This window comes from Strix aluco, chromosome 12 (assembly GCF_031877795.1).
Source record: "Strix aluco isolate bStrAlu1 chromosome 12, bStrAlu1.hap1, whole genome shotgun sequence".
Lineage (NCBI taxonomy): Eukaryota > Metazoa > Chordata > Aves > Strigiformes > Strigidae > Strix > Strix aluco.
In genome coordinates this window covers 18,220,141-18,246,903 of record NC_133942.1, presented here as the reverse complement: position 1 = coordinate 18,246,903, position 26,763 = coordinate 18,220,141, and the positions used below count along the sequence as shown (strand labels likewise).

At 46.3% G+C, this 26,763-nt stretch overlaps 1 protein-coding gene across 1 annotated transcript in view; it reads left to right on the top strand.

Annotated features, from left to right (window-relative positions):
* Positions 1–26,763, top strand: part of SLCO3A1 (solute carrier organic anion transporter family member 3A1) — a 148,156-nt gene that overhangs the window by 108,239 nt on the left and 13,154 nt on the right. Inside the window, exons 3-9 of the mRNA XM_074837329.1 lie at positions 3,923–4,021; positions 7,026–7,289; positions 15,551–15,715; positions 17,265–17,463; positions 18,375–18,513; positions 22,899–23,074; positions 26,182–26,246. Coding sequence (XP_074693430.1) covers positions 3,923–4,021; positions 7,026–7,289; positions 15,551–15,715; positions 17,265–17,463; positions 18,375–18,513; positions 22,899–23,074; positions 26,182–26,246 — 1,107 coding nt within the window. The remainder of the gene's footprint in view (positions 1–3,922; positions 4,022–7,025; positions 7,290–15,550; positions 15,716–17,264; positions 17,464–18,374; positions 18,514–22,898; positions 23,075–26,181; positions 26,247–26,763) is intronic.

Here is a 26,763-nt window from a genome sequence, read left to right as displayed (position 1 = left end):
CAGGTAGGATTTTGTTGGAGTCTCGAAAAAAGATAACAGAAAGGGCATGGGGTGAGCCAGTTGTTTTCTTGATTTTACAGAAAACTATAGAAAATACAGAAACACAATTAACATGAGGTTTCTTAAGCTAGCCTAGAGGTGAATAATAATTTAATATCTTATTGTAAGATCTTAGATATCTGTTTCCCTGTTCAGTGGATGTAGATTGCCCTCTAGCGAGGACATTGCAGAGCAAATAATATCATCCAGCTTGCAGCCACCAGAATGGGAACTGTCGTATTTTAATACCTGAGCCACAGCTTGTTTCTGAAGTGGCAGTTTGCCGTGCGATGAGATTAGTGTGAGGAGGGGCAGCATTCACCTGTCACGGGTGCCGGTGTGTGTACCTGCACTGACTGGAGCTTTCTTGACATTTGCTTTTTGTTTGAGCTAACTGCCTCTGCAAACATCTCCCTGCTGCTACTGGATCACTAGCAAAAGGTCCCTGCTCCCTTCTGCTTTGAAAAAGGGGAGACTATTCCCTGGGTTTTTTTGGCGAAGGATGATCTTTTTCCGTGTTATTTGTCTTACCATTTGCTCCATGAAACACGCTTCAGTTCTATGGTTTTCCCTGTATACACACGGTCTGACAACCCTTCCTGTGGTTTGGAGATCATCACAGGACAATTCTGTCTCTCTTCAGCCCAACACTGGTACATCCAAAGGTGTTGCCTAGAGGGTTAGAAATGGTCCTTGTCCTTCTGCCTTCATAGATGCCTGAGCCTGCATCGGTGCCAAATGACAATTTTGGTGTGTTCCCAGTTCTCCAGAGCTGTTAAACACTTACAGAAAATCATCAACCAGCAATAGGTTTAAAAAAAAAAAAAAAGGAAAACAAATATCTGCTGCCTTTGGCAGCATGTCATTCTGTCCTCAAGATCTTACTTAAACCAGCACTTCAGTTTAAACTTTGCCCGGAGCTGCAGAGCTGTTCTCTCCTGGGTTGTGGGTGCCCTGAGCTGTCTGTTGGCCACAGAGTCCTTTTGCTTGCACACACAGGTCCCATCAATGGCACAGCAGTTCGGCAGCCACCTTGGCTCCTTGGTACCTGTGGGAACCTGTCACAGCCCCGGGTGCTTTGGTGTCCCCAGCAACCTTCCTTCAGGGGGGTCATCCCTGCAGATGTGAACCTTCAGGCAGTTCTGGAGGAGCAGGTTTCTCTGGGTGCTGGGTACCAGGCTCTGGGCTGAGGATCTGCGACTGGGAAAGAGGAGGTGCTCAGGTCTGCCTGGGTTTTCCTTCCCCTGAGTCCTTTTAGGGAGCAATGTCATGACTCCTGCTGAAATCCAAGGGCTCCTCATCCGAATGATGGGCTCAGTTTGCCCCAGGTGCTGCTCCAACCTGTGTGAGGCCCAGGGTGTCCGTGCATGCTTGACCATAATTACATAGAAATTAATGATTAACGTTTAGTCATCAAAGGTAAACCAGATCTTTGGTTGTCAGCTTGTTATTAGATTAATAGTTATGGCCATTCCTCTGTTAGATGTTGTCTGTTTTAACTCTTTGACTAAAAGCTCAACAGTTTGTTCTAAAATCTGTGATTTCCTGCACGCGCACTGCCAAAGGCACAGCCTGATTGCATGTATGGCTGGTACAGGGGTGAAGACAGCACCCTGCCATCAGCACGATCCTCCCGGGGGCTGTAGGACCCCCGGTAAAGCGATTGTGTTTGGGGAGCTGGGGTGGACTGCACAATCACCCAGCCTACTCCACATGGCACTTGTGGGATGAATGGCAGGCACTAATGCCATCTAGTGACCAAAAACAATGTGATGTGGGTATTTTATAAAATGTCACTGAAAATTTTCTAGCCCCAAGTGGGGCAGGCCTTGGTGCTGGGAAGGAGGGAGATGGTGCTGGGTGTGCTGGGAAAAGAAGTCCCTTTTCCCTGCTCGCCTGATCTGTGTCTTTCCTGATTTCACATCCCATGAAGTGCTTCTGCAGGTAACCAAGGGCTGGGATCTCTCACATGAGGCTTTATAGATCCCCAGGGGAGCAAGACACAGGCTTCCTAAGCAGCTCTGTTGATTGAGGAGCACAAATTCGCCGACTTACTGCTGAATCGTGGACCACAAACCCAATGCCTGGGGACAAGGTGACTGCAGGAGGGGAGACATTTTGCTCCACTACTGGCATGAACATCATGGGCAGAGACCCTGGGGACTAATTTAAGCTGGCAGCATGGGCTGCAATGCGGTGCCACTGCTGCAGCTTTGAGTTTAGCTGAGACGGGGCAAGGGATGGCAGCTTCTGCCGCTGTCCTGATAGCAGTGACTCGTTACTGCAGCTCAGACAACCTGACACTTTTTTTTTCTCCCACCACCTTTATTTCTCCCTCTTGGCTTCTGTAGGTGATAGCCGTGAAGGCATTAATGTGCTGGGTTTCTGCACGGGTGACTGGCTGGAGACACCATTGCTTTGTACCTACATATTAATCCAGCCAAGTCATGGTGCCACAAACCTGGAGGAATTAGTTTGTGATCTGCATTTTAAAAACGAAGGTGAAGTTATTTCTGACCATACCAGCTTATTCTGCTTGGCTAAGCTGTCATCAGCAGGTATGGTTTGCCTTGCATAGGGCTGGTGGTCTTCTGGGAATATTTTGCAGCTCTGATCATTTCTCCAACTCCTGAGAAATGCACAGAGAGAGAACTTGGGAATTAAAGTTTCCAGTTAAGCAACTTGAGGGCTGAGATAGCTGTGGTGAAGTGCATTACAAATGCACCAAGGTGCCAGGCAACACTCCCAGAGAGATTTGAAGGGAGATGTGGGATGTACCCCGCTGCCGAAGGTGAGTGAGCAAAGCACCCACATGAGAATAAACTCCTTCATGGGACGTTTCTGAAGTGCAGCAACACCAAGACTGGTGCCAGCACAGGCTGGCACATCACTGGCCGAGGGTCCAGAAGAGCTGCCTTCCTCACCAGGCACAGGAGTTCGTCAGCAGTACTCTACCCTGTGCTGCTCAGACTTGCCCCTGCTTCCTTCAGAAAGCCATTTACAAGGGTCCTTGGGGACTTTTTGTTGTTTTTCTGTCCCAAATGTGAAGGTGCCAAAAATGTTCCTATTGTCTAATTTACAAATGTTTTATATTATCTTTACTGCTTCTTTTTCTGGGTTATCCTTGTGTCCCCCTGCCTTTCTGTCCTGGATACTTGAGAGTTGTCAGTGTACCTGTAGCATTCCTGTTTGAGGGCCAAAGTGGGAGTGAGAATAAATGCTTCTAAATATTGTACAGAAGCAAATAAGTCATTCATTCATAATAGCTCTTTGCCTGGCATTACACTGGCAATTTCATGCAGGTTTTGCAGGAGGAGCAAGCAGTTGTGAGAGGCTGGAAGAGCTGTACACCTTGGAGAATATTTGTCATGTGGGTATGATAGGGAGAAGGGCTTCACAAATTGGGAAGAGTGCTCCTACTTCTGTAAAGGAACTTTATCCAGCAGTCTGTGACAATGCTGCATTTCATAGATTTGCTGACCCTAAATTCTGAAAATATCCCTGTCTACCAGGAGTTTAGATGGAGGTGGCAAAGGTAAAGACTTCCCCATGGGGAGAAGACAGGTGTGCTTTACCTTGTGCTTTTGAGTAAGACATCCTTTAGAGCAGCCAGCCGACCAAAACACAGTATACATCCACACTGTCTTCTCAGCTCAGTAGAAATCTGTCAGCATTACCACAGCTCCATCTATTCTTTTTCCTGAAGAGATGCAGAAAAGCAAAAAGCACTTAGGGTGCTCTTTTGCCTGAAGCATTCGACACAGAGATATGTCCCTTTCTATTTGGCATCAGTAGGGCAATAGCATCTTGCAGGAGACAAGCAGAACAACTTGCAGTGAATAACCTGTCTAGTACTGATTTTCTCTTTTCTCTCTCCTTGTAGGGATCCTGTTTACGATGCTGGTATTTGGACCAGCTTGTGGATTTATCTTGGGCTCCTTTTGTACCAAAATCTATGTGGATGCTGTCTTCATTGACACAAGTAAGGAGAACTGGGTTTGGTTTCAAATGGAATATGCTAATGTTGTATCAGCAGGACAAAAATGTTGATGCTCACAAGCAGGAAACTGCTTCTTGTTCCATCTTGAGTGCCTTTTGCATGTATGGGTGTCACTTTTAAAAGGGTTTTATGATTGGAATTCAAAAGTTTTCAACTCTATCCCCATAGATAACAGATTCATAGCAACTAAAATTTGTTCCCCTCCATGGGCTTTTCTACTGCGAGATGAGTTTCAGCCTAGCTCTTATAGGACACCTTAAACTATCGCTGTGGCAGGGCACACTGGCTAGCCATGGACATAGTCTTGCCGGGGAAGCTGTGTCCAGAGCACAGGATGAAATCTGGAGAGCTGCCATCCCCCGGACCTGGGAGGGCAGTCCAGGCTCTCTGCTAGAGGCACAGCAGTAAGACCTATGCCCGGCACCTTCTGCAAATGACCCTGTCTGGATGGACAGATTCAGCCCCACAGCGATATTGCTTTTTCCCAGAGCAGTGCTAATTATTGCTCACCTTGAATCTGCACTTGGATTAAAACAAATTGTTTGCAAATTGTCTTTTTGTACATTAAGAAAAAAATCTGCAAATTCTTTTATTGCTACCTGCACTATGCGCTCTTTGTCGTTAGAGGGCAATGTGTGACAGGCTGTTCTCTGCTGCTCTCCAAGCCCTTTCTTTGGCTGTAGTCTGCAAACCTGGTGCTTCATTCTTTTCCCTCAGTTGTTCAGATGCTTTTTCTACAGTTCTCAGCTCCATCTGATACCACAGACTCTTATCCTGCCGCAGGGGTATTGTCCCCTTTCAGGGTGTATTCTAGTTCTGTGATGTTGCAAATACATCTTCACAGGATGCGTTTCAATGGAGCTGAACCTTGCAGGACTCAGAGCAGAATTGTGCAAATCTGGAAAAGTGCTACTGCCTTTTCTTGGTCTTGCATACATATGAAAAAATCTAAATAATATCAAACGAACAGGAAAGAAGTATTTTTTTTTTGATGGCTGAGACTTTTAGCTGCAGCTTGGTCAAGCACCACATGGCCCCTTGTCATTCCTTGACTTTAGCAAAGATATGTCAGAGTCATTTAGTCCTGTAGGCAGTGAAGCTTGTTTGAACCCTGTTACATATTTGACCATTAAGTATAATTTACTCCAGAATACAAATGTGCAGAAGAAGATACTTCTTCTCTGAGTAGGTGAGGCTGTAGAACTCCTCACTGTAGGGTATTCAAAGTCTACAAATGGATTCAAAAACAATTGGATGTGTTTATAGAAGAAAAAATGAACATGACACCAAATGTAGCTTAGAAATCCCCTGAGCCACAAATCACAAGAATAATATCAGGTATATGTTGACTTTATTCTTGTGGACTTTCTGGGCATTTGTAGCTGATTACCATCAGAGGCAAGATGCTCAGAGGCAAGATGCTGGCCTAGCTGAAATGATGTGATCTGTCTATTTTTAACATAAGATGTTGCTCCGTATTTACAGCTCAAAAAGCCCCAGACACATAAAGAGCCACAGAGGAGAACGGTGGAGTGTTATCACTGAGAAGCCTGGAGGGGCTGTGGCTCAGCAGGTCAGAGGGAAGGTATAGTGCTTTCCAGCTGCAGGTCCAGCTGGCTTTGGCCATGGTCCATTGCTGTCATGTGAAGGCTGAGGCATGCATGGCCTCCATCTGGTTTTGTATAGGAGTTTCGGCGTGGCAGCTGGCTCTGCCTTGCAGCTCAGGGCGGCACGAGAAGATCGAGCTCCAGAGGGTTGAGCCTTGTCCTGCTCCTCATTTCGGGCAGGAGGTGTGGGATGCCACGGCATGCTGCTGTGCTGCTTTCCATACAGGACCTATTTTAGGAAAGGGATATGAAGACGACCTTGGTTTATGTGGCTCTTCACGTGGCTGTGTTCCCAAGAACCTGAAAAAAATGCACTTCAGGCAGGAGGAAATAACAGCAGAAGAATCCAATCCCTCCAAAACACAATTTTTCAAACTTTATATATATTTGAGAGCTATGTGTTATTTTCCCTAAGGAGAAAAGAGTTTCCTTCCGTCTCTGCTCAAGAGACAACTTGATTGCCTCACTTGAGACAGATTTTTCAGAGTGGCGGTAACCAGACAGACATCATGAACGGAGGAGCTTGTTATTCCAGCCACGCAGGCCCGGGTCTCCCCTGGGAGTCAGCTCCAGCGCTGGGCACCCTCTGCCAGCTTCCAGTTTCTTCTTTCTTGTTGCTTATTTTTATTCCCTCAAACTGGCTCCAGAGCCGCCTTTTTCCTTGTCTCTGCTGAGTGATGGCCTACAAGATACTCTTGCCTTTTACTTTGCTTTTCTTCATTTTCTGATGATTTCTCTACCTTTCTGAGCCCATTTGATGCAGTGGATGGGTTTCTTTTTCCGATATTTAGGACTGTTTCACCCTCCACACAATCACAAGTGCTCATAAAGCTCAAATGCCCATCTCTCCTTTGCTGAAAAGGGCTGTGAAGTCAAAGCAGGGAGAGCATTGACCTGCTGGAAAAAAAGGGTAATCCGGGATGGAGATGCAATGTCCTTGTCTATGCTGCTTCTTCTCCATGCAGGTCTTTGTGCCACTAGGTATGTCAGCTGTGTGTGCACATTTGACATGCTGGGACAGTGATGTCCAAAACCTTGGTGCCAGCACAGGGGATGCTGACTGGTATATGGCAGCTTCCTAAAGCTGGCAGAGCCAAAGACACTGGAGAGCATCCCTGGTTACAGGATGTTGCAGAAGCTGGATAGACAAGGTGATGGGTGCTTGTCCGAAGGACCTCTTGGATATGGAGGTCATTATGCACTGGTGGCTCACACAGTATGGCTGTGGGATGCGCTGTGGCTCCCCACCTAGTGTCTGGGAGCCCCTCACCAGCCAACAAATCCCCCAGCAACCATCTTCCAGCCTACAGAATCATTAACACTGTCATCTTCCCCTCCCCACGGCCAAGCCACTGACACATGTGTGTGTGCCCTTGCAGGTAAGCTGGACATAACCCCAGACGACCCTCGGTGGATCGGTGCATGGTGGGGAGGCTTCCTGCTGTGTGGTGCCTTACTCTTCTTCTCGTCCCTGCCGATGTTTGGGTTCCCGCAGTCCTTGCCCCCAAGGCCGGAGCACACCGGAGAGAGCGAGCAGGCCATGCTTCCCGAGAGGGACTACGAGAGACCCAAGCCAAGCAACGGGGTCTTGCGGCATGCGCTGGACGGGGAGAGCAGCACAACCTGCTTCCAGCAGCTGCGAGGTGAGACACTGGCTCTTGTCATGTTTTCTGTGAGTCAGCAACAGGTTAACAGCTGGTTGGATTTATTATTGGTCTCTGATTTGGGCTATCTACCTCTACTCCCCCAAAAAAACCTCAGTATCCTGAAATTTCAGTCCCTAGCTTCTAATTATCTCTGGCATTGTTCTCATTTTAGAGAGACTTTGTTCTACTTGAAAGGTTTGGGGTTTTTTTAAACTACAAAGCTTCAGAAATGCATGATAGTCCTGTAGCGTTGATAAAAAAAAATGAAGGGGAACACAGCTGCCAGAGCAATTTGTGAACTACTTTCCAGTCTACTGTCCTGCTCCACTCTGCCTCCCAACATGGAGAGCGAGCCATCAAGGGTAGTTAAAAGAAATTGGGAGCTCCCAGCATCTGAGCTGCAGCTTAGTGCAATCCCAGATACAAAGCAATGAGTGCTGGGCACCACTGCAGCTCTTAAACTGGGATGGGGAAGAGGTAGATACCATCCCAGAATAGCAGCAAAGTGGCAGGGCAGAGTATGGCTTGTAGCAAATCAGAGTAGAAAATCCCTCGTCATGTCCCACAGTGATGGAAATGGAGCTGGCTCTAATTAAGGTCAACTAAGGATCCAGCATTCTGTGGGAGAGTGTGGGCAGATATCCTTTCTGTAGGCTGCACTGGAAAATCCTTTATCTGAGAGGGCGGTTCTGTAGCACTCACTGGTGGCTGCTTCCCACTCTCTGTCACTGTGGCAGAGTGGGTTTCATTACTGCCTAATGCATTTAGATAAATGAGGAGAAAATCACTTACTCCCTGTGCAGTTGCCTTAATTTGTAGTTGAATGAGGTGCGGGTGGGAAGGAAAAAGAGACTTTGGGGAAAAAAGTGTTTTCTTAAATATAAAAATGCCTTGAATAGTTGATGTGGTTGTTCATTAAGGGAGGGTCAAAGATGTGCAGTTTTGACTTGATGAGAAAATTCAAAAGAAAGGTAAAGGGATAAATTGTTTGAAAATTTGTCAGTAAAATTAATTTTTTCATCCTTTCATCCTTGTTGCAAGGATTTTCTCAAGTTTGAGGAATGAGCTTTTCCCACGGTACATCCGTTTGGATAATTCTGTGGCTTTTGTCGTGGACTCATCGGAGCATTTGCTTCCAGCCACTGAGTTTTTGGAATGGGCACTGGAAATTTTTGCAGGTTTTCCTATAGAAAAATGAAAGAATATGGCATGTCCCTGCTGCTTGGAGGGGCAACAGTTCTGCCCAAGGATGGTGCTGAGCAAGCTGAGTTTCTTGCACACAGGGAGGCCATGGGAGCATTCCTAGAGCATCTGTTGCTCATTGAAGTAGGGAAATTAAACTGCCACATCCATATGCTTCTAAGTATTGATTACATCAGGAGATACCACAGTCTTCCATGTTAGCCTTCTCATTGCAGGTAACCCTATTTTGAATCAGGCAGTATTCCAGAAGTCTCTGTAGATGGACTTTGAAATACAATTTGCATCACATCAAATAAGATGGGGAATGACCTTTTTAGTTATGCCTTTGAGGCTGTCAGAGGCAACACAGTGTTGGTAGCTGACATCTCCTTTCAAGTCCCTTGCTGCTATTGTCACAGTCAGAACGTGGTCAAGAGTCATGTTTGCTAAGTGTCTGCCTGGAGATGTTCAGGCACGTACTGCAAGGGAAGGCAAACATGCCTCACTCATTCTTGATGAGCAGTGTTTAAGGTGATGGCTTGAACCTTGCTGTGTATATACATTATTTTGCCAACAGCTGAAATATATACATGCATTCCTATGTGGTGGCACCTGGTATCCTTAATCTGTTTGCTGATTTTATAAAGTTTCCTTTGGGGAAAGTTAGACCATTTAGCCTTTTTCCAAGGCTAAAAAGGACTAGTGATTATATACAGAAATTAAAAATACAAATGTGCATGCATAGTCATGTCTTCTGTCCTGTCATGGGTTTTGGGGTTTGCATGTATTTGCAAAGCTGAACAGCAGAGGATGTACCTACACGTGGGGTTGTGGGTGGAAATGCTCATTGGGCTTTGTGTGACCATAACTGTGACTCCTTTTTAGCAAGCATTTCTCTGAAGCTTGGTCCTGGGCAGGTGTGTGCCAGGCATAAGTCCATGTCTGCATGGAGGTGCAGGATCATCCATCTCTTGTGCACAGTATGGGGAGGAAGAGTTGTTTCTCTGTACCGATTGTGCGAACACACAGTGTATCTATGGTGCATCTTCAGAGGCTGACCAGAGTCTCCTTTTTGGCTATTGAAGGGGTTTGGTTATTTTTTATTTTATTTTATTTTTATTTCTTCTGGCATTGCAGAGACTGCTACAAGTTGAGTGGACGTGGCAGGAGAGGAGGTGGGGTGGTGTCAGTTGGAGACATGCTCCCAGCTGGGTCATGGCTGTCAGCTAGCGACATGGCATGGCTGGCATGTGGGAAGATGCTCAAGACGCTACAAGATTTGCTGAAAGACAGTGAGATGCAGGGCTGGGTGAGATTCCTTGCCTGTCTCTAGCCTTAGCATGCAGAAAAGATAGGACTAATATAAAAGCAACCTGCTCAAAGTATCAGAAAGTCTCTTACATCTCTATCAAGGTCTAAATAGGAGGGAGGGCCCAACTTTTGGGAAGCCACGGCATCTCTTCATGTGGGGTATTTTCATGCCAGGAAAAGAAGCATCCTTAAGAGGAGCTTCGAACTTGAAATGAAGACTGTGCCTTTGAACGGCACAAGGTGAAGAGGCAATCAAAGACAGCAGAGGCGGCGGGTGGCTGCCATGGCAGCTCTGCACAGCAGCACTGGCAGGGGTATGATGGCTCAAGGACGGTCCTGGGAGGTGCTTACCATTGCTGAACTGGTGTGTGAATGCTGCTCTGCTTTACCTGATTGGTATTTCAGTTAGGCAACACAAATCCATTTGGGAGCACAGGCAAATGAAGGATTAAGAGCAGGGAAGAGGATGGATAAATGCTGCCATTGCTCTTTGCTCTCGGCTGGCAGCCTGGCAGAGTTGTTCCAGCCCTGCGCTCTCCTTATGGTCTGTGAAAGCACCTCAGGCGTGAGGTGCAGCAGTCCTTGCTGTCCTGGGGGCACAGCTTTGCTTTCCTACCTCTGGTCTGCTTTGGGGACCTCTCTGCTATTCCGGGCCAGAGACGATGCTCAGGTATGTCAGGGCACCTGTGCCCTCTGCTCATGTCTGTCCGGCATTTGCCCTCCCACTTGGTGTTAACATGCTGCCTCTAACCCACCACCTGCTCCAGGATGTGCTTGGAAATATTTTGTTAAAATCATTTCTTTTCATATGGAAATGTCACTTCTACTGAATTGAGTGGTCACTTTTGATGAAATTTGGTTTCAAAATGCTTCCTTGGCTTTATCTTTAACACCCCTGAAACATTCTGCTCTAAATGCATTTTGTTTTGCAATGATTTAAACCAGAAATTCATTACATTCTGCCTGTCTGTCTAGCGAGAAAGATTAAAAACCTAAAAGGATTGAAATTGATATGGAATCCTTCAGGTTTGGAGAGAGAAGCTCATTCACAAGGAATTAAAAGAAAACTCACAGTGGAATTAAATGAATTTCAAAACTGCACATTCCCTAGATTTGGAAACATTTTGGTTTCTGTCCAGCTTCATTTCCAAGAGCGTAGGAGAGCTGGGATGTACAGCTGACAGCTGTCTTGTCTTCTGTTCGGTTCCTTCCTGCTCTGTGTACCAATCTGCTGAATACCTAGAGAGGGAGCTGCTCTGAATCCTGGATTTCTCTCCCCAAAAGTGCTCTCTGGGAGCAGACACACAACACTAGGCCAGAAGCTCCCGGCTATGCAGAGGGGTCCTGGGCCATGGAGAGCCTGTAGTCCTCGGTAGGAGTTCATAGGATTGAGCTGGATTGATGGCTAGTTTTAAATTCATGGCTCTGCAATCCATAGTGACAAGCTTTTGGAGAGGGCTCCATCTGTACCTCCACTCATGGCCATAGCGGTGAGTCTTTGACCCTGATCCAGATGGGTACCACAACCTTAATGCCTTTTTGGATTTGGGTCTTGGCTCTCTACCAACATCTAAAAGGCTTGCTGAGAAATCCTAATCATAGATAAGGGGGAGGTGGCTGATCATAAAATGCCCCACATCAGGTCCCGTCAGTCTCCCAAGTTTCCTTTGGCTTGGATTTCATGAGGATGCGGGCTTTGTTGGCAGGTTCTTCTTGACTGTTTCAAAGCCAGCATTCTTGTTATCAGAAGCTTTGATTAATTCAGAAAGGCCTTCAGCCTGCATGCTTCAGGGCAGAAGCTGAGCAGCAGCTGAGGTCAGGCAGAGTATGTCTGTCTCTGAAAAGATTCTGTGCCTTGCCGTGATCTCCATGATGCGGGTGAGGGAGGCTTACGTACCCCTCTGAAATCGAGCAAAGGAGGTTGCTGGGAGCAAGATGATAAACTAGAAGGCCTGCTTTCCTTCCATAAGAACATTGCTATTGCTTCAAGCTTGTATCTGTCAAGAAGCCTCTTTGACACGGTATCATCCTTTTCCTTCATATCCTTTGTGATACTAATTTTGCCAAGACCACATGGACTTCAGCATATTAAACTCATATGACATATCTTCAGCGCCTCTAGACTTACTCCATCTTCTCTTTTGTAGGAGCTGCCTCTTTCCAGAAGGTATTCTTTTCTTGCTGCCTGCACTGTTTTCTTCATCCGTTATTCCTCAAGCCAGGTGGAGATTGTGCCTTTTGTTTTCTGTTCAGATCTGAGGCTTGCTGCCTACGTTGCTATTAGAAAGTAGCGTTTGGCTCAACACTACATTTCGCCTTTCCCTCACTGCACTGTCCTAGGTGGACTGGGCTTTAAACCTCCCTCTAATTTATTACTTTGATTTCTGTGTTCCTCATCTTTACTGCAAATTGAAAACATGTCTCTGTAGGGTGCTCCAACTGGAAAAAGGGGCCTTGGTGATTGTAATGTTCCAAACAATTCATTTCAAGCACCAACGTGATGATTATAGTTTGTCGTTTCTGGAGAGTAGTTAAACCTCATGTAATGAGGTTGCCAATTATCCCCGGTACTCCCTGATGTTTAGTGACAAATCAAAGCTACTTGGTGTGTGTGTGTTTGCTTGACAAGCCCATGGCCTGTCACCCACAGCTGGCCCCACAGCAGGAGATGGGGAGGATGCTTGATGCCTTGGCATGGGTGTTGCTAGGAGTGTTAAAAGGTGGGAAGTCAAGGGATTGGCAGAGCTGTTGGAGAGATTTGGGACATCCTCCTGGGTCACTTCCAACCTATGGATGATCGTATGACCAAGGCTGCACGTGGATAGTCTGAAGCGTTGGGCTTTAAGTACTACAGCAGTGAAAAGAGGTTGAGGTTTCTTGTTCTTCTCAGTGTACCTTGCAATGGCAATGAGAATTGCTTTTCTGATGTTGTTTCTGTAGTGTATTGGGTGCACTGGGATAAGGACATTAAATGAGCTGGTCCTTCTGAGTGTAGGAGGGTGAGTCTTTCTGTGCTGTGTCTGATACAGCTCGTGGGTTCACAAGTAGATTTTTGAAACTCCTTTGAATCCAAAAGACCTTTCCCTTTTCTCATTTGGTGAATGGGCTTCCACATCAGATTTATAGCTCCAAAGTGCTGCTACAAAGTGTGCAGCTAACCTCTGGGCCAACAAGGATGCAGGGTAACGTTTATCATGACTTTTGCTGGGATTGGCTCCAGTGAAGAAGCACCATGCTTAGCTGTTGTGTTCCCCAGGGCTTTACTGGCCCGTATCAGACATTTTCCATTCCTTCATACCCAGCACCATATGCCAGGCAGCTGAAAGCACGTCACTCTAATCTATTGAGAGATTTTTAAACTTCACTGCTGACTTCTAATCTTGTTCCCAGAGGTATTTCACCCCAAGAACTGAGACAGATAAGGCAGCAGCAGGTGTCAAATGATTCATCTTAACGGGTGGCAGTAGCAAGATGAAAGGATATTCATTTCTATGGGGAGCCTCCTGTCATTTCCCTTAGAAAATGAAAGGGAACGAGCTGGCCCTGGCTGAGGAGATGGTGGAGGCTGCCAGGCATTGCCTCCCTTGCCTCTGCACTCTTTGCACTGGGTACCCTCCAGCTGGTACAGAGCCCTGTTGCAGTAGATGGTGGTCAAACATGCAGTGAAGGACAGGACCTGTCCCAAAAAGCTCACAGCTGGACGCACAGGGAGAAGAAGCAATGATGAAGTGGTGGGACTTGTAGCCCAACACTGCCAGGCAAGGCAGTCACAAGGGCCTCTTCTCTTGTGTGAGATGGTATAATAACTCTGCAACATTTTTACTGTCCATCCCCAAGTACAAAGGATGGATTTTGACCTTGGTAATGCATGATGGTTGGGTAACAGCTTTGCCAACTTCAGAAATAAATGTCCATGATCTTAACTCCCTCCTGCAAAAGACAGGCTGTCATTGTTAGTATTTTGTGGATAAAGTTAAAGGTAGACCTTTGTGTCTTTGCATTGGAATTGGCACAAAGCTACATCTCGAGGAATCCATTAATCTCGAACAAACTGAACTCCAGAGACACAACAGGCATTAATACCTTAAATATGGCTTTTCAAGCTCAGTGCTGCCAAGTCCACCTTTGCATTTTCCCTCCTTTCCTTGGCAAGAAGAGGAAATTCTGTAGGTGGCCACCAAAGAACTGAAAGAGGCAGCAGGTGGCTTCTGAGATCTATCCACGTCTGAATCCCCCACCCCCGTTCCTCCCTCCCAGTATTTTTTTCTCTTTTTTTTTTTCCACCGTTCTACTAAAATATACTATGCCTCCTGCACCTTCATTATGTTCAGCAAATCCTCAGGAAGCAAGAATTTTATACAGCGTGAAAAAACATTTGTGATCTAAAGAGACCAGAAACTGTGGAGTGGCCCCTTCCAAAAATGTTAGTTCAAACCTAATTATAACCCTTTCTCCCCTCCACTCCAAGAAAGAACCAAGGGGACCCAAGCAGAACCTTGTCAGAGAGCTGTGCATTCACTTGCTGAGGCCAGTGCAATTAGATTTTGCACCAAAAAAAGCCCTAAGGGTAAACAGAAGCCAACACCAGAGAAATCTGTCATCTGCCAGACCCTGATACACCATAGGGGATGTGGGGGATGATTTTCAAAATGCAAATAGGGGTCCACTGAGGCTTCACTGCACTTCAGCAAGGTAATTTTCAAACTTAATGATTTTCACATTTAATTCAGGGAGAAATTAGTCATCAGATATTGAGACAAAGCAAGGCTCTCTTCTGTACTGGGATGTTCTCTTCTTCAAGCTGTGTTATCTTGGCAATAATTAAAATGTTCGCTGAAGTAGAAAATGTGCTACCTGATTCATTAGCCAGATTTCCCTTTGTAAGGTAACTCGTGTTTGCTTATCGGAAATAGAGATGGGCTTGGAGAAGAGGACTCTGGACGCTAATGATTCAGGAGGGAGGAGCCAGGGGATCATGAAACTAAAGCAAGTGTGTGTGCATCTTACACAGTGGATAGCTTAGCCTGTCCTCTTCCACCTTTGCAGCCACCAAGGCTGGTAGGGTCTGCATGGAAGGCGTTGCTTGGCTGGCGAAGCTCTGGGTTATGGGAACACATGGGCTAACAGGCCTGTCCCAGGCATGAGGTCCCTTATGCACATGGATGACCATGGCCCCAGGCTGAGCAGGAGAATTTCAGCTTGCACACACATGTGCTGCAAGGTGTCCCTCAGCAAGTGAGCCAGTGTTACATGGGAATAAGGAAATGAAGCAAATCTGGATGGCAGGAAAAGGAAAGGCCAAGTGTGAGCTGGGTTAGCTTGTGTCTGAAACCTTGCAAGAATCTGTGTGGTACTGAATACAGTACTGATGGCACCCATCGGCTGGCTCAGTGTTGTTCATGGGGAGCACGTAAGGAAAGGTGAAGGAGAAAGGGAATACTAGGCTTGGTTGACTTCCCCGTAGGGGAAACAAAAGTGATGGTGGAAAACACTCATCCTGCAAAATTTCAAAATCATCTGTAAGATGCAAACATAACAACAGGTGACTTCTTTTTGCACCCTCCTGGTATTTGAATCTTTAGATGGCACTGTTCTGGTGTTTCACTTTTTTCTGGTGTTGCCACATTTCAACCGGCTTGTCTGTGCAAAACAGAAGATTACTTCTGATTTGAAGTGAGTTTGTCCTGCAGGAGAGCAGTAAGGCACCTCCAGAACCTCAAGTAGAGCCTATGCAAAAACACTTCTCCCTTTTTTCTCTCTTCTAGTGATCCCCAAAGTAACTAAGCACTTGCTCTCCAATCCCGTCTTCACCTGTATCATCCTGGCAGCCTGCATGGAGATCGCAGTGGTGGCTGGCTTCGCTGCCTTCCTGGGAAAGTACCTGGAGCAGCAGTTCAACCTCACCACCTCATCTGCCAACCAGCTCCTGGGTGAGTAACCACAGTGGCCTCCAAATATCCAGCATCCAAAGGCATTTAAAAGTGTTCAGCATGGCTGGTAACCTCAACTAGTCTCACAGGTTAGGCTGCCCAAAAAGCAACTTGCACGACATCTAGAAATGTGTCTGTGAGTGTGAGGGCTGGGCTCCAGCTGTGCCTTGGCTGCAGAGCCCAGAGCAGACCTCTGTCATCCTCCCTTCTCCACTGCACCCCACTGCAATCACTTCCCCTATAGCCAAGCCTGTTGTGTGAGTAGTAGTATGATACAGCCAGGGTATGAAAGTCGGTGATGGCCCTGAAGTAGAGCAGAAATCCCAACCAAACTGAGCTGTTTGGTTGCCCTAGACTGCAGCTGCTCGCTGAGCAACAGGGCTGCCCATTGAACTGCTTGTCTCATGGTTCAGGTAACCCAGAGCTCTCCAGCCCATCTCCATTTGGGTTAGGAAGCCCAGTTTCTCCTGCTAGTCCTTCCTTTCCCCTTGGACTGCCATCAGCAGTTCAAATACCCGAGCTAGTGCAGCCCGGTTGTCTTTCAAAGGCCTCTTCTCTCTGACCATGCTACGCTGCTGAGGTTTCACATTTATATGTGTTTCTCAATGTTCATTCGTTCCCTGTCAGGACACTGATGCACAGACAGGATCTTCATTTATTTTCTCCTCCTGCTCATTCCCAAACAGGCCCAGTAATTTGTTTATGACAGCCGTTCTCTTGGCAGCACCCAATTAAGATATCTGTCAGCCTCTGATTGCAGCTGGATGGTCAGCAAAGAGGGAATCACCCGTGAGCCAGAGCACGTCCTGCTTCTGACCTAGCAGTAGGAAAGGAGACTAATACGTCCATGGTCCTCACAACAACTTGTTTAATTTAAACAAAGTTGCTACCAGATTTACCATGTGGCTTTTATGGGAGTCCAGGAATGCCAGGATTTGGATGTGCTTCTAAGCTTAGCCCAGCTTAGGTAAGGTCTGGAAGATAACTGGCAGCAAAGGGATAAAAGTGAACCAGACAAGCTTAGTGTGATAATGCCTTTCTGTGCCTGGACAGTGAGTCACTCTCGGCAGTGATTTTGCATCTCGCAGTTTAAGAAGATTCTTTAAGGGAGACTTTATATTTTCAAATGCAACTATTGCCTAATCTCTGAAGATCAGACTGCTGTGAAGTATACCAAGCAGGACTCATCCAAAACCTCTAGACACCTCGGAAAATTCTTGATTTTATTTGTCTGCCAACTGTTGCAGGAAGCATCAGAGATGCTGCTGCTTCGGTTAGGGTGGGCCAATCTCAGCAATTTTGACATCTCCCTCCAATATGGATGAGAACTGGAGGAAGATCTCAATTCCTCTGTGAAAGATAACATAACCGTTTGCATCTGTTCTTCTCTTTTCGGGCAACCTCAGCTTGGTGGTACTCCAGCAGTTGGTCATTACAAGGTTTCCCCATGCTAGCACACAGATCTCTCTGATGAAAAGTAAAAAGCTGAAATAGTATGGTTCACTGAGCCTCGCTCGTGCTTCTTGCTAATGGATTTTTCCTCCTGCAGGGATGACAGCAATCCCATGTGCATGTCTGGGCATATTCCTGGGTGGCCTCTTGGTGAAGAAGCTCAGCCTGTCTGCTCTGGGAGCCATCAGGATGGCCATGCTGGTGAACCTGGTGTCCACAGCTTGCTATGTATCTTTCCTGTTCCTGGGATGTGACACAGGACCTGTGGCAGGGGTTACTGTTCCCTATGGAAACAAGTGAGTCCCCAGAGAGTTTCAGGGTCTCTCGCAGCCTTATGAACATAAATGCCAAGTTCTTGTCCTCGACAGGCAGCCTTCAGGCAGCGCTGGCCCTTAGACAGCCATATGGAGCAAGCATATAGAAGGCAATGTCGTATAGGGCCCTTAGTTTGGGATGTTTTCATGCCGCTCATCACTGTGAATGTTGAGTACCTGCAGCTGACAATGGAGTTTTACTAAAATCGGTCAAACTGAATCGAAAGATGCCAGCCCTGAATCTGCACCCATGGCCACCTATACAGCATTGGGTCCACTGCGCTGTCTCGTTTCTTCTGGCAGCAAGGGACATGCCCTGCTTTGTACATTATCTAAGTGCCTGAGGGGAATTTGTAGAACCAGGTTTTAGATGCCTGGAAATTCAGATATAGCGAGGAGAGAGTATGAGTGGCTCCAGGTGCATTTTAATGGGAAAAATGAGGTACACAGTGCCCTGTAGCATTCACAGGACTTGGAGAGAGTTATTCTCTATTTTCTTTTCTGGTGCTCCTCAGTATGCAGTGGCAACTCTTGAGAAAACAACAACTCCAGACTCTCAGCTCCTCACAGTTACTTTTCCAGTAAAATACAGAGCATTTGCTGCAGCATCTCTTCAGGTTTCCTTGGGGCTTCTCATTGGGTAAACCAGGCAGTCCAAGTCTCACATTAGATCCCCTGTTGCAGAGGGATAGTGGCCATTGCATTTCTGTCCCCAGGGAGAGACTGTAGCCAGTATTCCTTAAAACTGGGACCCAGATAGCCTGCCCACTGCTTTTTGTGATTTGTTTACCTTAACTACCCCCCTTCAAAGCCATCTTTGTGTGGCAATGATTGGAAAAGCTGGCTGATATCATCACACTGCCCATTAATTTTTCTTTCTGTTTCTCTTACAGCTCAACTCCAACCTCATCTCTGGACCCATATTCCCCCTGCAATAACAACTGTGAATGCCAAACTGATTCCTTCACTCCAGTCTGTGGGGCAGATGGGGTCACATACTTATCTGCCTGCTTTGCTGGCTGCAGCAGCACGGTGAGTGGGCTTTCCTTGGGACCTCTCGCCTGTAGGAACGATTCTGTGAGCGCGAGTGAGTGAGGTTAGTGCGTATCTGGTAGAGTAGCTCATTTACAGCCAGCAGTGGTTACACCCCCAAAGGCTAACCTCATACCTCAGATGGGCCTGAGCTGCTCTCGTTTTTCACTGTTGCATAAATGCCCGCTGACTCTGGCAGCAGTCTGCCAGGGTCACCCACAGAGTGGGATGGGATTTCCCATCCTCCTCCTCCTCCTCCTCCTCTGGTCTTTCTCCTCGCCATGGAAGCAAGGAACACAAGGGGAGATCTGCACAGTTGTCCACTGGCAGAACACAGATCCCCCATGAGAGCTCGCTAGCCTGGGCTGTGGGACCAGCTTCTCTTTTCTTCTGCAGCTCCTCATCTCCCCACTTCTCCACCTGCCTGTGTTTGCCTTGCACAATCCTGTTATTCTTTTTGCTCTTGCTCTTTTCCATAATCTGGTTCCTAGACACATATGATGAGATCCTGGTTTTATTCACCCTTGTTTAAGCATTTCTTGCACTCCTCTTGCTTCTCTCTCTTTCCCTGCTTTGCTCTAAGGCAGCGGTAAGAGCAGTTGTCAAGGGAGCAGACACTCCATCTAAAGACATTCTGCATTTTTCAGTTCTCCATATCTAAGAGTTTATTTCCTTTAGAGAACCCTTAAACACTAAATCATCTCTGTATAAAGAAGATGTGGGGAATTTTTAACAATATCTTAAAAGCCTGCTTTTCCATTTTTTGCTGCTGAAATGCTAATGTCTTCTGGGTTACGCTGAAAATGAGTACCTGTTGCTTCCGTGGGTGGGAACTGGTGGGGTTCCTGCGGTCCTTGCTCCCTGCCCGGGACCGTGCCAGGCATGATGACTGCTGCCACACTGCCTGTGTGGAGCCCGTGGGAGGTCAGCCTCATCACAGTGACCATTCGTGGCTACAGGGACATCAGTGCTCACCACGTGCAATTACCCCTCCACGGCTTCATCCTTCCATCTTGAGGAGATATCAAACCTCCCTCCCTGCCCTAAAGAGACAAACCGCTTGTGAGCGCTGGTGAGCAGAGGTGCAAGCTCACTGTGCAGCCTCACAGCCCAGATGACCTGCGAGCTCATCCTGCTTAAACCTCTTTTCTCCTCAATTCCCACTCCAGCCTCAGAGATGTAGGCGTCCCTTTGAAATACCACAGTTTCAAGGTGCTTTCACCAACCCCACAAGGGACTCCACAAGTGTGTGGCACATGTGAAGGTGTTATCTCCTGCCCTCTTCTTCTTCCTCCTCCCAGCAAGAAACAAGTCAACAGCTGGGGCGGCAACACAATCATTTTAACAAGAAGCCAGCTTGTACAGGGCACACAGAATAGTGTCTCACCAGTTCACCAAGTCTTTAGCAAGAGTACAGCAGGTGTGGTTGTGGCTGGAGCGCGGGAGCGACCTCCTCGCTGTGTGGTTTGGGGCAAAGTTCTGGCTCCTCTAGAAGGAGCACAGTAATGAAAATTCAGCTCTGACCCTTCAGTCTGCAGCTGCCTGACCTTGTGCTCTGCAAGAGCAAACCTCTGAGCAAAAGCCTCGCTCTCCCTCACCCTCTCTCTTACTCATTCTTTCTTATTTTGTCTTTTTGTCATCATCTTGGGGTTCTTTTCATCGCTTTGTTTTGTGGGTTTTTTTGCAGTAACGTTTCAAACACAGATTAGTGAAGCAGTAGCATCCTCTGGAAAGGGTGTTTTCAAGAGTTATGGACCAGTTTGGCCATGCAATGGCCCTGAGGCAAAGCCAAATTGCCAAACCAGGTTTTAAACCCATAATCCAGGTAATGACCTGTCTAGAGGGTCTTGTGAATGTTATATGCTTGTGATGAGCCAAGGGTTGCTTTTTACTGGGACATAAAATTCTCTGAATGCTTTATTTAACTTTACTGCATTGGATGTTTCTGACTGCCTCTCTCCACTTTTCCTCTGTGAACAATTTCTAAAAGCAATGTGTAGCTCAGTTTTTTATTTTTCATTTTTCTCTCTTACTGAGCTGGTTGCAGAGGTGTGCCTGTCCAAAAAGCTGTAGGAGTATCGGTGCTGATGGGCAGAGCTCGGGCACCCTCAGGATTTTCTCTTTCAAGCCATTCCTGGGAATGACCCTTTTATACAAAGCCTCTGACCATGTATCTTGTTCATTTGATGCCATTACTTCTCTCACCCTTTTGGCTGGAGATACACAAATTCCAGCCTGGCATTACCATGCTGGCATCTCCTGGCTTTGCACTGAAGTACCAGCCTGTCCCTTCCCTGTCAGAGCCAGGGTTTAAAAAGAATGAGTAATTAAAAACATGGGTAATTTGCCTAGATAATTACCCCAAACTCAGGATGCTGTTAAAGGTGCAAACTCTGCATCTGTGAAGCTTCACACGCACACAGAAAATCTGGGTGTGCAAGCTGCTGGGCAGTGGAAGGCTGTGATAATGTGTGGTTTAATGCAGTGGGGTTGCAGACAAGGGAATGTATAGCAATTTGGCACAGGTGGCAAAAAGTTGCCTTTCCACAGGACAAAAGTAAAACTCCATCTTTGATGTTTCCTTGTTTGATGTCTCTGAGTTGTATAGTGTGTCAGTAATAAAAGATCAAAAATCTCCCAGGTAGGGATGAGGTGCAGCGCTAAGCAAGCAGATGTAGTTGGTACAAACTACTCACACTGCTTTGGACTAGCACCTTTGGGCAAAATGGTCAAAAAAGTGGATTGAGGGGCAAATTTTCAGGCAATGAAGGTGGGGACCTGCCTTGAGTTTTGTAAAAAAGCACACCAGTGGGAATAGACTCTGCCCCACCATTGCCAGAAACAGGTACTTTCTCTCCATTGATGAGAGCCCATGAGAAATAAGCAGCCAGTTCTGTGTGTTTGCCATGATGGGAGTTTTGTCCCAGGATATTTTAGTGCAGATATGTACCTTCCTGGATTTAGATGGGTTTTAATCCACAGGATTGTGGCCAGCCTGGTTGCTAGCAATGCGCTGCAGTAAGAGCGAGGAATTACAAACTCCTGTTGTCTCTGTGCAAGCACCACTGCAGTGGTGCTAATTGTCACCATCTCGGAGCCTTCAGGTGGCAGCTTCTAACTCACAGCACAGGAAATTTGTTATGTTAATTATTGCTTGCCAGCCGGAAAGGCACCTGCATGTGTGTTCCAGCTCTCCTTGAGTTCTGCACTGCAGTCTCTCTTGCCCTCTGTGCACTTACTTGGAAGAAAATCATTTGAATCCTATGCAGAAGAAAGAGATTGGTGTCAGAAATGCTGGAGTAGTATCCCCACAGATCCTTATCTTTGGAGGCAGTGAACCAGAAAGTGTGCTTTTGTATCGTCCTAAGGGGACCCCAGCAGAAAAGCAAAGGAATTTCTGCTTGAACGTGATAGAGGGGAAGGGGAGGAGATTTAGCTGTTTTTCAATATGTTTTATTTTATGGCATTACTCCTCTTACAAACATGTGACCTGCAAACCCAGCGGGCTGATGAAGAGAAGCCATGAATCATTTATGATTGTTTCATTCTGTATTCGTTAAGGGATTTCTTGGTAGTATTGTGTGCCTTAATTGCACTGGCATCCCCCACTCAGAAATTCAGGAGGGTGAGTTGGAAAATAAGAAAAAAAAAAAAAAATCCCTAAATCTGTAACTGGCAAACAAAGCTTTTTTTTTCACATCCTGCACTTGCTGGAGAGATCAAAGAAAAATGCAGTCATTTCGCCCTTGTTCTGATCACGTATTGATAAAGTTTATCTCTCCTGACTTCAGCTTTTAGCTCAACACAAATCCCTCTGAACCAGATGTCATTTACTAGCCCTGTAGTGCACTTGAGTCCAGCAGTGTCTGTGCCACCAAGCTGTGATAGTTCAGCTCTTGAGCTCTTGGTGAGCCGCAGCACCCATCTTGGGTGGCTCCTTCCCAGGATTCAGGGTGCTGCAGATTTACCTGCTTTTAATGTACTTCAGTTTAATTGCAACGGCCAAGAGGACAAAGGTAAATAAGGAAGTAATTAGGACCATAATTTGGGGATCTCCCTTGTTTCAGGGACACAGATTGGTTTTTTATTTTCCTCCAAAGCGTTATAACTTGGTAATAATTTTGTCATAGTGACATTTATGGGAGAGACTTGAAAGGTGCAGAAGAAAAGAAACAAGCCAAGGGACAGCTTTCCCTTGCTGGTAGCATGCATCAGAGTTGATGTGCTTCTGAAATCCTTTCTGAACCCCCCTCAAATAAGCACTTAGGAGTTACTTAGTTGGCCATTGGGGGATTCAGAGTTGCTGTTGGCAAGCCCTCATTACAGAGGGCGGGTGGCGGGGACCACGGCTCTCGCTTCCCCTGAACCCCTGTGCTCCTCCGCAGAACCTCAGTGGCTGTTCGTGCCTCACCTCGGTCCCTGCCGAAAATGCCACCGTCGTTCCCGGCAAATGCCCCAGCCCCGGCTGTGAAGAGGCCTTCTTGACATTCCTCTGCGTGATGTGCGTTTGCAGCATGATTGGGGCCATGGCGCAGACGCCGTCAGTCATCATCCTCATCAGGTAGGACCGCTGCGGGCAGGATGCGATCAGCTCGCTGGGGACTGCTCTTGGGGTGGGAGCAGGGCTGGGGGGGTCCATGGGGTACTGCTGGGAGCTGCAGGGAGCCGAGGGTCCTGCACAGCTCCTGGCCTCTGCCTTTTTGGCTGCATATCAGTGACTTTGGCTTAAATGGAGGTTCAGTTCATTAGAAAATCCTCCTTTGACTAAACACTCCCTGGTGGAGAAACCTTTAAAGAGCTGCCCATATTTTCAAAAGACTTTGAACCTCCTCAGCAAATGAGGAACTATGGGCACAGGCTTTCTCGTACATTACTGCCTTTACATGCAGGCAGGAGTTGGGAACTTGAAATCCCAAGGAGTTTTGCCTGAATTTCAGCCCCACTGTTTCAGTGTTAATTAAATCATTTTCTCTCTAAGCCAGTATCTCACTTGGTAGCACCTAGTTCATCTGTGGCATGGCCCCACCGACTTCAGTGCCTACAGTACTGACCTGCTAGAGAGAATACAGGAATTGCTCAAGTACAGCTTTGGTAAAATGGGAGTGAGGAGGGACTGGGCTTGCAAACAGAGAAGATCCCTGCAGGGGTGCTGCAAAGAAAGGTGGCAGGCTTGTTATTACCAAGGCTGGGATTAGCATGGAAAGGGAAATACATACATGCAGTTTCCAGTCCAGGTAGTAAGGACATTACAACTGCATCAGGAAAGGGGCAGAATTGCAACCCCATGTTCTCAGTGCATAATGGCTTAATAAGATACCTTTAGAGATGGCTTGGAGATCATAGAAACCATGGAAAAATGAAAGGCTAACTTTGTTCAGTACTCTCCTGGCTGGGGGTTAATTTCTTTCACTCTGGACCAAGTCCAAGAACAGAAGGAACTTGAAAGTCTGAAGGACATCTCTGAGTTGAACCAATATGAATAGGTGAGCAAAAGTAGCTTATTCAAATAGCTGTCCTTGTGTTATTTCCAGATACATGGAACACTTCACTTATGATATATGTATATATCTAAGCTCACGTTTATCCAGAATTACTTATCTGTCCAGGCTGTCACTTGCTGAGAATAATAACCAGAGGCATAAATAGCAGATCCATTCTGCTGCCTGGAAAATTTCAATAAAATTCAATCAATAAGGTCTGTATTAGAAACACACTCTTGAGTGGATCTTGGACAGAACAGCTCTGTGAGGGCATGTCTCCCTGCAGGACACAAAATGAGATATTCCACCTACTAGTTCGTTTCTCTCTTTGCATCTACAGTAGCTAAAGGGAAATCAGATTTCTCGTGATAAATATTGTGGCAAAAGTAATTTGAAGTTTGAAGAGTTCTTTGTTCAAGGGAACTGCCAGCACTGGTAGGATCCTGAATGGAGACATCTTCGTCTCGACTTCAAATGAGATAAGCTAGTCACCAACCAGGAAGAAGAGTACAAGGGAATGAGGAAAGTGAAGGGAATATTAAAACTATTCAGCTCACAGATGTAGGAAATAAACAATTCACACATCCAAATTAGTAACTACGCTCCCCTCAGAATCACTGATAGCTACTAAAATGTATGGAGAAGAGCTCTTAGCATACAACACCTCGTGCTCTCTTGCAACTGCCATCTTGGATTGCTAAAAGAAAGTTTTGGTCTTTGAGTGTGTCCCTGGTGTCCATGACAGTGACAAATGGTATTGGCAACTCCTATGGATAATTTAAAAATGAACTTCAGTGTCTACAAATTAGATATCTTGTCTAGGCAAGTCATTTGTTCAGTGCTGTAGTCAGTGAGAAAAGGAGATGTCTCCAGGTGGCAACTTTTAGTCTTCCCTGAGGTATGGGGATTGACTTTGGTCTTAAATACAAAAAGGTGGACTGGTGGACACCACCACTGATTAAAAACCCACTGTGAATATTTCACATGGTAATCTATTTTTTCCATAAAATAAACTTTAATACTCAGTTTCCTTCATTTCCCACCCTACTGCAGAATCCTATTTGAGCCAAGGCATTAACCACAGGAACATTTTTCCAAGGTTAGATGCCTCATGGCATAAAGGCTTTATATTAAGCCTGGGGGTCTGCCTGAAAACTCTGTGGAAATTCAGTCAGAGGTCACAGGCTTCATGCAGGAATCATGGTACAATGTTACATGGCCAGTGTAATGTGTGAGATGAGGGCAGGTGATCAAAATGGTCTTCTCAGCTTAAAACCTGTTGCTCTTTCTTGCTGTTTTATTGGTGTTGTCTGATGGCCCTCCAGGACCACCACTGCCACCGTGGGTGCCACCAGCAGCACTGCCTGCAGACCTCTGTAAGGAGCTAATGGAAGAGGCAGCTTAGGCCTTTAAAGTTCCCCTGTGTGATGAATCTAGTCATATGGGGATCACTGCCCTGCTTTCCCAGACTTTATATACTGTGGGAAATAAAATGCAGTTATAAGACTTAAGACCAAATTAATGTTTTCTGAAATTCCAAAGGTTTTGCTGAGCCTGCCCCAAGAGGATGACTTCAGCCAGTAGCGTCCTTGAGCTGAGCAAATTAGAAAGCCATGTATTATTTTTTAAAACACCTTTGAAGGGTAACACTAATGTGATAGAGTGGGTTGTGTTCGTAGCAAAAGGCAGGACAACCGTTGTCTTACCAGCATAAGAAAAATTCACATGCTTAACTAAACTAGACTTCTTGAGCACGTCCTCACTGGGGAGGCTTGATTTAACAGGCTGAATGAACCTTTTGGTCCGTCATCCTCCCTTCTCTCTCTTGTTCCAATACTCTGGGAACAAAAAGTTTTTTCTCCCACCAATTCTCAACATCTGGAGCCTTGAAAGCACGATGGGGAGCTTGTAAATGGTGATGTACTGGGATGGGAATTTCATTTTTCCTCATCCAACGACAAGATTAGCTGTTGTTATTAATGACTTAGCTAAATTCCTGAACTTATCACCAATGCAATTACTTTTGGGGCTGTAGGCAGTTCGGGCGAAGGGAGAAGAAAAACCCCATTAATGACTTTTTGAAGAGGTGGTGGTGGCATCCTGGCTGACAGCACAGAATGGCCACAGGGTGTGTTAATCAAAGCAGAACAAGAATCAATTTCACTCTCTCCCTCACTCCTCCCTACAGAACCGTGAGCCCCGAACTCAAGTCCTACGCTTTGGGGGTGCTTTTCCTGCTGCTCCGTTTGCTAGGTAGGTACAAAAATTTCATGTCCTTCTCTCCCATCCCCTCCTCCCTCATGGAAAATCGTATTTTTAACATGCAAATGTTGATTTCTACTCCGTGCAATGCTGTGGCTGTCATGAGTGGGGTCTGACACAACAGGGTCTGAGCCCTCTCTGTGAAGGATATCACATCAAGGCTCCTGAAGGCACTTTTCCTGCCATTTGAATTGTGCTAATGGAAGAAAATGTGGTGTTGCATGAGAAATGACCATTTCTGCCATGGTCCCACGCAACCAGTTACTCTTCTATAGCTGTTATTAACATGTCAGCAGCTTGCAAAATTACTGCTGTATTGCATATTGCTGAAGTAGAGGGATATGTATTTTCATCCTCCTTTGAGGGACAGGACCTGTGTTACATGGTGTGTTTTTCCCTTCCTTCAGGTCTCTCAGAAAGGGAAACAGTGAAATGAGGCAGGCTGAGTGCTTGTATCCTCCTGTGGGTTAATATCCCATTAAAATGCATATGGCTGTTCCTCTGGACC